This window comes from Myiozetetes cayanensis, unplaced genomic scaffold (assembly GCF_022539395.1).
Source record: "Myiozetetes cayanensis isolate MyiCay16 unplaced genomic scaffold, myiCay2020 scf5-8, whole genome shotgun sequence".
In the NCBI taxonomy this organism is placed as follows: Eukaryota; Metazoa; Chordata; class Aves; order Passeriformes; family Tyrannidae; genus Myiozetetes; species Myiozetetes cayanensis.
In genome coordinates, this window is record NW_026087742.1 from 66,790,588 (window position 1) to 66,802,719 (window position 12,132).

Consider the following 12,132-nt stretch of genomic DNA (forward strand, 5'->3'; position numbering starts at 1 on the left):
CACACAACTTTCTTTAAAGCAAGATGCTTCATTATGATTCTACTAAGTAATATAGTTATTCTCCAGTTAAATTCTCCTGATAATTTTAAATTTGACATACTTGAAGTACAAAGAAGAGTGACTTTCTGTGGAAACAGAAAAGAGCAGATGGCAAAAGCTTTCAGATGTCCAATTTTCACTAAAGACAATATAAAGCAAGATCTTAAATAATTGAGACAAACTAGGAATTACATTGCCTATTGCCTTAGTTCACCTGTGGCATGGCTAATTTAGTGCCCATGGATATATTATCTCTGGAGATTATATCTTTGACTTAAACTATAGCAGATAAGACCTACACTTGCACTACATATCCCTATAGCAGTCCAATTGGTTTCTTTGGCCTAATCAATGACCAAGTGCAGATGCTGACAAAATAAAGTCTTTTACATTTTACTAGGTCTCATATGCATACATTAGAGGAAGAAATTCACTGAAGTTTTTCTGATCACATGCTACTTCATGTTCTTCAGTAAAATAAGTAAAAATTATATATTTGGATGATTAAAAAATAAAAAAAGGGAAGGAAGTCAAACTTTTTTTTATTCCATCCCAACAGATCACTTTTTTTTTTTTTTTTTTTTTTTAAAGTGGTCAAGTGTATTTTGTTTTCTGAATAACTTAGTGTGATTGAAAAGTCTCAGGACTTGCAGACCTCTTTTTTTTTTTTTTTTTTTTCTACAGGCACTTAAGAAATGTATCCTCCATGTGTATGGGTAAACTGTTCTTTGTGTTATTTTCCAATCACATTGGCTGCTTGAGATAAAAAATACTTTTTCCCCACATAAAGTTTTAAACTGCAGGTCTTGTCTCAGCATTGGTGTGGGTAGATCACAAAACCTTGCTGATGCTTTGTGCTGGGTAAAGGATCTGGCCAGACAAGCAGGGACAAGAGGGAGCAAGTCAAAAATCCTCAAAGGCAGATAAAGTCTGCAGGGTGTCCTGAGGTCTCCAGTCTCTACTGACCCTGTGGTCTCTTAGTTTGGTGAACCACAACACTTCCCTATCTCTGTGACTGAAAACCCGGATGAAAAGGTGCAAGAAATCGTGTACCTCATCCTCACTGCAGGGCAAAGTATGCATTTGAGCTTGTGTATTCAACACTGGTGTGTTAGTCTGTCCTATCTTCTCAGTTTAATTATGAATTTTATATAAAGAGTGATATCAGCTGCAATTGCTTCTGACTGAGACTGAAAATTACTTGTGCGTGTAAATTATATGTGACAAAAGTGATTGTTGCACACAGCATATTGCACTTGGGAGCATTAGGAAAACTGAGTTTATTTCTCACCCTCACAGGAATATTAGTGCTTTCACTCTGAACTCTGAAAAGCAGCGTTCTGATACATTTTTGACATATGCGTCAGAACCTTTATGTGAAGAAAATCTTTAAATAGGAAATTTGAGTCTGATTAACATCACCACCCATGTAGTAGAAACATAGATCCATTTCTGCCTACGCCTATCCAGGCATCTTCTTTTCTTCTTTCTCAGTTTGCCATTCTCAGAAATCACTTTGTGTGTGCGTGTGGGACTTGTCTCATTTTTGCTTCTACAGTCTGTTGCTTGTCACTTTTTAGGAGTGTTAATAGATTCAGATCTAATTCATTCAAATCATATTAAGTTAGGACCATATGAAAAGTATTTCTTACTAAGCGTTGATGCTCACGCATCATCAAGTACAGTTGATTATGTAACATAAAATAATTTACTTTTTATTTTTAGTTTGATTAACAAGATCAAGCCCGGCATCATTAAAAAGATAAATCGTCTGTCAACTCCAATTGCTGGCTTGGTAAGTAATGACATCAAATCTTATATCTGGGGTATGACATCAAGTGCTCTTTGTTTTGTAAGGAGCACTCTTGCTTACTGTTCTTATGTGGTCTTGAGATAAAAACCTACAAAAGTTTTCAAAATTAGCTCCATTTTCTTTTTTTTGTTTTGTTTTGTTTTGGTGAAAATTGTACCATTTATATGTTGTCATAAATCACAAAGGTTACCTAATCTGTGATTCAGATCTGTAAATTCAATCATCCTGTCACTGTGTGAAGCTTCATCAGCCCTAGATGTATCAAGCACTGGCTTCTGTGCACAAACCTCTGTACCATTACTTGTCTCTATTTAAAGGCCACCATCCTATCTTATATTCACAAGCCATCAGATGTCCCCTCCTTTGGGAATGGGCAGAATAGGAAATGTTCTGTGTAGTTAGAGTATTTTTAGAACCTGTTTCACTCCACCCACAGCGAAGCTTTAGTTGCATTAAAATAACTCTGATGCAAAGATCTCTCTTCAGGCTTCAGTTGAGGTATTTGCCAATGTTTTGGATGTAAATCGGAGCCCCTGCTGGTCTAGTGGTAAAGACGCTGCGCTATCACCGTGGAGACCCGGGTTCGATTCCCGGTCAGGGCCACTCCCGGGCAGGTGGGGCTCGTTAGCCCTTAAAGGCAACCCACCTACGTCCTAAGGACCTCGCTGCCACCGTCCAAGCTCGCTTGGCCCCGGCAGATGAACCTTAGGATTAAAGGGTGGGTTCAGTTCCGCGCACACTGTGTCTCACCTAAAAAATCCAATGCGCAGGCTGGAAGGTGTAAAGACCTTCCCCGGATCTTCGCTCGCGAAGACTGGCCATTATTAGGATGTAAATCACATTTTTTTGGGGGAGGGGGAGTAGGGGAAAGATGTATATAGGCATTTTCACAGGAAGTTTAAAAGATTTTCTCTTTGCTGTTCAGAAAATTTGCTACCCAGGGACTTTAGGATAGGTTTTGCAGCCATTTAGCATCAGAAACCCTTTCGTGGGTAGGCAAATTCTTTCTTCATAATTTTTTTTCACTATGAAAACCTTGTTGGATATTCATGTCACAAGGGTGTCTAGAGTATTTAGTCCTGTCACAAGAACTATTGGTCCCATATTAAGAGGTCTGAAGTGAACAGGGACATATGCTTGATTCCTGTAACAAATTGAAGATTCCACCATATGATGAACATGCAATCTCAATGTTTCCTGATTTCTTAGTAGGAATAGCATGTAAAACTTCTCTAGCTACTTTTATTTATATGTTTTTACTTGATGAGCCAACAAAACATTGGCTTTTGCTGGTCAACCATGCAGCTCATTGGAGAATAAGTGTATTTAACTTGGCTGGAGGGTATAAGCTTAGGTTAAATTGCCATATATTATTGCACAAGCTGAGAATGTGCATTTCCACATCAAATGAATGTAGACAGTATTAGTTGCCTTTGTCCCAGAAAAAGCTCAGGTATTAGGCTTGCAATTAAGACTACTGCATATTCTTTTCTTGTGAGGCATACAAAAAGAATTCAAATGAAACCAAAATAATTCTGTGGAGGACAGCACAGTTATTTGATCAGCAGTTTGACTGCCTAAATGGCTTCTGAAGTAGCCATTAGATTCAAAGCAGAAAACCATAGGCTAGATTTTATTTCTGTGGTGATTTAACTGTTGTCTTGAGTCATAATTGTAAGAACTTGTTTTATATACATGTATTTTTGTTTATTTCCAGATGCAAAAATGTGGAGTATTCATTTGGTGTGTAGTTTATATCTTACTTGTAGTGTATTTATTGTTTCAAGTACTTTCTAGTTACTACAAGTCTTCAAAAATAAAGCAAAGGGGAGGAAAGGTGAATGATTCTTGTAAATCAAGATCATCCAGTGTTATTGTTGTTGAAATTCAACTTAAAGCTAATAATTGAGAGAGCTAATATTTTGTGTTGACCTGTAGAAAAGGTTTTACATAAATATTTCAGTTTCAGGACATGATGATTATGAGGGCCATATTAGGGTGGTTTCACAAGATGGTGCTTATGGGGACAATAGTGGGAGTTTGGTTTTCCCAGGCTGGAGAGGAACCTCCTCAGTTATACAAGTTTTGAAGAATACAGCTTTCACACTGGCATATAAAACTCAAACTAAAAATTATGGAGGTTTTCAGTTGTAAAAAAGCAGACATTGATACTTGACAGGCTCAGGATACTGTGATTAATGAACCATAGGATTTAGAGATGGGAAGAGCTTGCTAGGGAATCAGCCTGTAGGCTTGCTTACCATATTCTGGAAATATTTTCATTGTTTGTAGGTTGCTTCTCCTGCAAATCTTTTTTTTTTTTTTTTTTTTTTTTTAAATCCAGTTGGAAACTTTAACATCAAGAGACAGCAGGGTTTTTTTTGTAAACCATAAAGAGATGCTGTAACTTTTAATTTGGGTCCTGCAAATACTGTAATCTGAATATCTTCTGATCATGTGCTTTCTACAGCTTTCTTCATGGTCCTCTAGACTCATGTCCTGCAGTCTATTTCCAAAATATTTTATGCATTAATCACCAGGCAATTAGCATCCATTTCTCTCTTGACTTTCCTGATTAAAAGGAAATAGACCCCCTGTGTTCTTGACAGTTTTGTGGCAGTCTGATTATCAGAAGGAAACAAATGCTTTGAAAGACATCTTGTTTCTCTTCCCCCTTCTCCCCCCCCATCCCCTTTTGTTTTTCTTTCCTAGGAATTTCTTCAGTTTTGGTTTTGTTCCCTAGGGAGTTAATATATTTTACTTCTCTGTAAGTATGTCATTTAAGCATTGTGTTCACTTCAACTGCTTGACAGGTTTTTTTCAGCAATACAGAAATACAGTATTGAATAGATGTCTTTGGTTGAATCTCCAGAAGGATTTCATTATATTGTTTATTTGATTTCATGGTTATTTTGAAAACAAATTGTTTGAGTTAAATTTTAAGTGAAAACCTATAGGAATAATGAAACATTCACTTTTATATGGAATATTGTGTGCTATACTTTTTTTTTTATTAAGTTAGGATGAGGTGCTGCTTTTAATGAAGTAAATGCATTATTGATTTTTTATGTCATGTTTACTCTTATGACACCTTTCTTACCATAAAATCCAATAGAGGCTTTATGTTAGCAGGATTGCCTCAATTCCAAGCACCTTTTAGAAAACTGAAAGTCTTAGCTTTCATCTCTAGTTTGATTATACTGCTGCCTAGAGATTTTTCAGGTGTGAATTGCAGTGGTTCAGATGCAATCATGATGGAATAGAAAAATAAATACATGTGTTTTGATGATTAACTACTCAAATGAAACTTGGCATTCAGTTAGCAAAAAATACTTAATTGGTACCAGGAAAGTTTAAAAAATTGATTAAACTTCTGCCCAGTTTGATATGACATGGGAAATCTGAGCTGTAGCTTGTGTGTGAAGGTTTGTAAGAACGCTTTGGGAAGGAGAGTTGGATCTGACCACAACTTCATACCCAGCTAGCAACTTGTTGCTCCATTCCCTTCTGAGGCGTGTGCCTCGCATGCTTTGGGTCAGATCCAGCCATCATCTTAGCCGTGTTTACCTATTCATTTTTGTTCCAGTTTGGAAAATTGAACTGCTGAGGGTAAGAGCAGTTGCAGGGAAGTGGTGGTCAAAGGTGGGTGACTGAAGAAATGTCCATGCATCTCTTATGGTGGTTTCCTGGACAGTGAGATGTGCCAACTGCAGGGTACAAAGGAGTAACTCCAGCAGTTAGAAAGTAGTAGAAAGTACCCCTTACAGCAGGTTGATGTTTAACAGCATATGGCAGATTTTGGAGACAATGCTGTTCCCATAGGTGTCCTGAAGGGATTTAATTGGGAGGTCACTGTTGGTTTGTTTGCTTTAATTTTGGTCCTTTTCTTAAAAATGCCATTGCACGACAATAGTTGCTGGAAAATTAAAATTTATTTTCTGATTATGTTTCAAACTGTCTAAAATACACAACTTGTGTAAGGAGCAATACATATATTTTCCCTAGTACAGCAGAGACAAGCAAACTGGTACAGAGTAGCAGTTCCTCAAGCCCTCAGGCATTTCTAGGGAATATGGGAAGGGTAACAGAAAGGTCAGAGGACTGTGGAAGCTGAGATTTCATTATGAGTGGTAGAGAAAGTGCAGTCTGCACTTTCTTACTTAAAAATCCACTTTTCCTGGTCCATACATGTGTGCAATCGAAATTTTTAAAGAAAATTAGTCAAATTGATAGATCTTTCTGTGCTCAGATCCTGCAAAATGATTTTACTTAGAGTTGTTGGGGAGTAGGGGTCATGAGAATGAAATGAATGCTTAACCAAAGCAAACCCAAAGGAAAACTGTTTTCTCAAAATATACTGAGTTTTCAATTTGAATCCCAACATGTAAGATTGTTTGTATACAATCCCATGAGGAGGAGGACTTTGTGGTTTGACAACATGCTTTCCAACAAGGTTCTGCTGAGCATTTTCAGAGGTGCATCTCTGGCTGCAGGGTCATTGTTCCCCAGAAGCCTCCTGTTTTGAACTCAGTTGGCTGAACACAGGGAATCATAAACTAGAATGAAAGTCACAAGACGTCATGAGACAGTGAGAAGATGAGTTATGTATAGTTTATGCAAGCTCAACATATCTGTCAGAATAACACATTGCTCATTATTCATGAGGAATAAGTGTACGTTCTTCAGCGAGGCAGTTCTAGTTAAAGTACATTTCCAACTGAGACTGGGTGGTGAAGCAAAGTCAGAGGTAAGAGTCAGTATGTCTTTTGGAGAGGGGTAGCGAGTGGAAATCTCGCTGCCTTGCAGATTACCACCAATTTGGTCTTCCACGACCATCTATCTTTTGCTTGCAGCTCCTGTGAGTAAGGTGAAAGTGCAACGCTTTGCACTGTGGCTGGGAAGCCTTTCCTCACATCAGAGACATGAGGGCTGTGATCATAAGACAGGGCAGAATAGAAAGCTGTTGGATTCTCAGAATTGTAAATGAAATGTCATTAGTACTTTTTGTTTCAAGTTGGTCTGTGATTTCAAAGAAACCGATGTTGCTGATTTGGACTGTCTCAGTGTGAGTGCTGGATGAATATCAGCACAAAATATTATCTTAATAAAGTTCTTCAGCTTTGGCAGAGGGGTCTTTTTGTGATTTTTTTGTTTCCCTTTCACACAAGAGAATAAAATTGCACATCTCTAGGCAGTCCCAGGTTTGAACATGTTTATCTGAAATACTGTAGTGTGGTATTTTTTTTCTAGTGGGAAATTAGGGTTCCTTTAGGGTGAAGAGTGTCTTGATGGTTTTCCATGCATGTCTTATCAAGCATTTATTTTCCTGGTTCAACAGGAAACTTATCCCTCTGACAACTGCTACTCAAACATCATTGCTTCTCTTTAATGCAATGTGATATAACACCACTACATTATCACTGCATTCTATAATGTGGTTATTTAATGTATCAGAAGGTATTAATACCACTTGTACCAAGACAACAACCTTCAACACTGTTACTTAGATCAGTGGCATGAACTTTCTAAACAAGGGAAGTAGGGAATGATAAAGGTAAGAAGAGAGACATATGAAAGAAAGCTATACTAAAAGGAAAGGGGAGATAAAGAAAGGGGTGGAGAACATTTAAAAAAAAAAAAGTTTCTGTGCCTTTGTGCCTAACACTTTTCAAACCGTGGAACCACCCTGGTACTTCCTTATCTCTTGTCATCAGGGAGAGCTGGCCAAAATTTTCTTTTCTGTGGGAAAATGTTCTTGACAGGGTGGTGGTGTTTTTTGGTGGTGGTTTTTTTTTTTTTCTTGTGTTGCAGGGGAATGGCATGCAGATGACTTTTTGACTTTATTATGTGACACTTTCAAAACAATTTTCCATGTGAAGTCCACATTTGCATAGCTTACTTCAGTTGTATGTTTTATTTAGGACTTTGATACAAAGTTCCTTCTTTAGAATACTTAGAATCAAATTGGTTGTGTTTTCCACTTAAATTTAAAAAATCTGATGGCATATGAGATGCTTTAATTTGATTTAAAATTAATTCCCTTTCTTTCAAAGCACCTCTACTTCCAAAGTTTATTCCTTCATGCTGAATATCCTTGCTATTTTCTCTTGCTGTTCACCTCCTTGTCTCTAGTATAGCATTTATATTGGTCCATGCTTTCTGTCTTCTTGCAGTGTATATATATATTTAAAATAATTGTTTTCTAATCTTAAACCTCTGCTCTGTGAATTTGACCAGTATGGGCTACATTAGTAATAATAGTAGCTTGTCCGGTATGAGAAACTGAGTATAAGAGAACTTCTCCTCCTTTCTGTTCCTCATGAAAAATGAGGAATAGCAAATACACAAACACATGGACTAAGTTACATAAAAGCTGCTGCTGTTTGCTTTGCTTCACTACCAAACACCAAAAATTATAGACTTAAACCTTCTGGTTGTGCAGCAACTAACAATGTCCAAAAAGGCTCCTAAGAAATAGCCTCATAAATTTTGGTCACGATCAAACTAGTGAGCTGATAAGCATTTGATGTGCTCTGTTTGCTTGTCCAGCTTTTTTTTACTATTATTTTTTTTTGGCAGTGATGAGGGAGTGGAATGATGTGGAGTGCTGATATTTTTTCTGAAAGATTAAGTCACCTTTTTGAAGAGTAGCAGAACACATAACAGCTAAGGCTGTGGCTGTGGGCTCTGCCTTGGGTCCTGCCTCCATTGACCTCTCCTGTGGCTGACCTGGGTCATGAGTTTTTGGTTTGTCAGTGGCCCATACATTCAGAAGTAAAGGATGAATGTGTATGCAGCCCTGCTGCTAAGAGTGAAGCTGCATTTCATTTTCACCTGGAATTTGATTAGTCTGGTATTGCCTTTCATAAGGCAAGGCACAAGATGATTTATGTATTTTTCTGAAAAGTTGGTAATTTCAACATGTAAACAAAAATACAGGAACATCATTGCCTGTTTTCTGGATGAGTATGCTCAGCAAGTTTTTGGGAATTTCAGAAAGACAAGTATTACTTGGCATAATCCTTACATGAGGGGAAATTCTTGTTTTGCAATAGCAGTTGGTGTTTCTTATGACTGAACTTCAATATGCCTAAAACTAAGAGGAGGAGAGAGAAAGTGAAAGGGGGTATGGTCTAACCAAACTCCTGCCCTGCATCAAACATGCTCTCCTTTTGTAAGACAGTCTATACATTTAATGCAGGCTCAGGAGAACTTTGGATTGCAGAAACGAGGCCAGGTTCCTCTTTTATAGTAGTAGTTCTTGTTCAATATCCTTCTAATGCTACGAGTAACAAAACTTCCCAAAACTGTTATTTTCTTTTTTCTTGTGGGACGCAATAGATTTCCAGGAAAAGGGAAATGTTGTACCTGTTTTTGAAAAGGGTAGAAAGGAGGACCCTGGGAACTTTCGGTCTGTCAGTCTCATCTCTGTGCCTGGGAAGATCGTGGAACAGATCCTCCTGGAAGCTCTGCTAAGGCACATGGAGGACAGAGAGGTAGTTCGGGACAGCTGGCACAGCTTCACCAAGGGCAAGTCCTGCCTGACCAACCTATTGCCCTTCTGTGATGGAGTGACCACATCAGTGGACAAGAGAAGGGCTACAGATGTCATTTCTCTGGACTTCTGTTTACTTCTCTAAAACCTTTGACATGGTTCCCCACAACATCCTTCTCTCTAAACTGGAGAGAGATGCATTTCATGAGTGGACTATTTGGTGGATAAGGAATTGGTTGGATAGTTAAACAGAGAGTGTAGTGGTCAGTAGCTCATGTCCAGATAGGGATTTGTGACAAGTAATGTCCCTTAGAGGTTCTTATTTGAACCAGTACTGTTTAATGTCTTCATCAATGACACAGACAAAGGGATCAAGTGCAACCTCGGCAAGTTTGCAGATGACGCCAACCTAAGTGTTGCAGTTGACACACCTGAGGGACAGGATGCCATCCAGAGGGACCTGGACGAGCTTGAGAAGTGGACCCATGGGAGCCTCATGAGTTGTAATAAGACCAAGGGCAAGATGCTGGACTTGAGTTGGGGAAACTTCGCAGTATCAATACAGGATAGGAAATGAAGTGGTTGAGAACAGCCCTATCAAGAAAGCCTTAGACATACTCTCATAATGAGAGGCTGGATGTGATCTGGCAATGTGTGCTTGCCCAGAAAGCCAGTCATATCCTGGGCTGCATCAGAAGTGTGACCAGCAGAACAAGGCAAGTGTCTATCAAATCTGTCCCTCTGCTCTTGTGAGACCCCACCTGGAGTTCTGCATCCAGATCTGGGGTTCTAGCACCATAAGAACATTTATCTGTTGGAGCAGGTCCACAGGAGGGCCATGAAAACCATCACAGGCTGAAACACCTATCCTTTGAAGATGGGCTGGGAGAGTTGGGGTTACTCAGCCTGGGAAGAGAAGGCTCTGGGTTTCAGTATCTAAAGAGTGATTATAAGAAAGATATGGACAAACTTTTTAGCAGGGCCTGTTGTGGTAGGACAAGGGGTAATGGTTTTAAACAAAAGGAGTATAGATTTAGACTAGATATAAAGAAGATTACTATATTTCCATGAGGGTGTTGAGACACTGGAACAGGTTTCCCAGACAAGTGGTGGATGCCTTATCTCTGGGAACACTCAAGGTCAAGTAGGATAGGCCTCTGAGCAACCTGATCTAGTTGAAGATGTCCCTGTTCACTGGACTACATTGTGTTTAAGGCATTTTCCAACCCAAACTATTCTATGATCCTATGCTATTAGTCTGAGAAAATATTTTTTCACCTGGGAATTGACACAGCATGGTATTTGAAATGTAGCCATCAAAGTATTAAATTTCTTATACAATGAATTTTAGTAAGATTTTATCAGTGCTACGAAAAATAGTATCTGTGTTTCCACTGGCAACTGAAACTTCTGAATTTTACTTTAGACTGCGAAGGAGATGTATCTACAAGTTTGGGAACACGATGGACACTCTAACTGTGATATGAAGCTAGAAACCTGATTGTTTTGCTTAAGAATTTAATAAAAGTCTTACTTCTTATATAAGAAAAAGTTTTTAATGTGTCAGATCTTGGAGTCCTTCACAAAGAGCTCTTTACCATTGTTTCAGTTCTATACCTAAAGATAATAGAGTATGGTTAGTGGGAGTTTTAGTGGCTTTCCTGAGTTTAATCATCGAGTCAGAGTAGAATAGGGGTGAAATTTTGACTCTCAGTCCAGTTCTTTCAGAGATTACAGCGTGAACAACAACAAAACAAAACAGAAAACAAACAAACAAACAAAAAGGCTAATTAGAAATGTCAGGAGGAATGCAAGACCTGATAGGAATGTATGTCAAACTATTAATCACTTCTGGTACTCTTTCTGCTGTCTCATGGGAAAGAGGAATAGAAATACTTCCATTAGACAATGAAGAAAAAGAGTTGTGTGCTAGAAAGGAAGTATGGTTATTAATAGTTGGAGATGACATTGTTCTGTATGTTTCAATGCCTGATAGTGGGAGTAATGTAATCTCAGCAGTGGTTTACTGATGTTTTGTGCCCTTCTGCTTGAAAACATATGGTACGTTTCAGCCTTAGTTCTGAATTTCCTTTAATTGTTTTCTGTTGCTGCCTAAACTCTTTGAAATGTAGGGTGTGGGGACAGAGGAGGTTGATGTAAACTCTTTGTGACATTTTTAGTAGCTGCTCAAGACATCGATTAGGGAGAATGAAACCCAAACTCTGGGCTGAACTTGACAGGTTTTAGGTGAGTGGTGATGAAGTGAAATGTATCTAGAAGACATTAGTAGGGAGATATTGTATGGGTGCAGACACCAAGAAATGGCGGTTCAGCTACACGCCCTGGCCTCTTGTCAGGGGACAATAAGTGCTGGTTGATCTCTGTGAATCAAAAGCAGTATTTTGGGATGCTTTAAACGAGATCAGGTCTTCCAAACTGCTGCTTTCAGTGTTTTACTGAGATGATATGTCAAAATGCTAATTAATGCTAATTAATTTTTAAAAATCTTGTCAACTAACTGTAAAGTAATGGTTGGCAGAAAGAACTTTCTAATATGGAAAATTTTCATTCCTCCTCCTGCTCTAAACCAAAGCTCTGAAAAAGTATGACCCTTTTTGACTCAGCTTGCCAGCACTTAACAAAATATATAACTATGGTTGCCAAATAAACTGCAAATAATTTCCATTTATCAACTCGATCAGCTGTAGTCTGTGGTATACTCTGTCATTTGTGTGCTATTTTTATTTTCTTAAGTAACTGATGACTGTTTCTGTGTTTGTAAAGA

The 12,132-nt window shown here is 38.3% G+C and overlaps 1 protein-coding gene across 20 annotated transcripts in view; it reads left to right on the forward strand.

The window, feature by feature from the left end:
• Nucleotides 1-12,132, forward strand: part of LMO7 (LIM domain 7) — a 130,070-nt gene that overhangs the window by 37,638 nt on the left and 80,300 nt on the right. For 19 of the 20 annotated variants that reach the window (XM_050331826.1, XM_050331818.1, XM_050331820.1 and 16 more), the window contains exon 3: nucleotides 1,765-1,834. The exons of the other annotated variant lie outside the window; for it this stretch is intronic. In XM_050331826.1, the coding sequence (XP_050187783.1) occupies nucleotides 1,765-1,834 (70 nt within the window). The remainder of the gene's footprint in view (nucleotides 1-1,764; nucleotides 1,835-12,132) is intronic. 20 annotated transcript variants of the gene reach the window in all.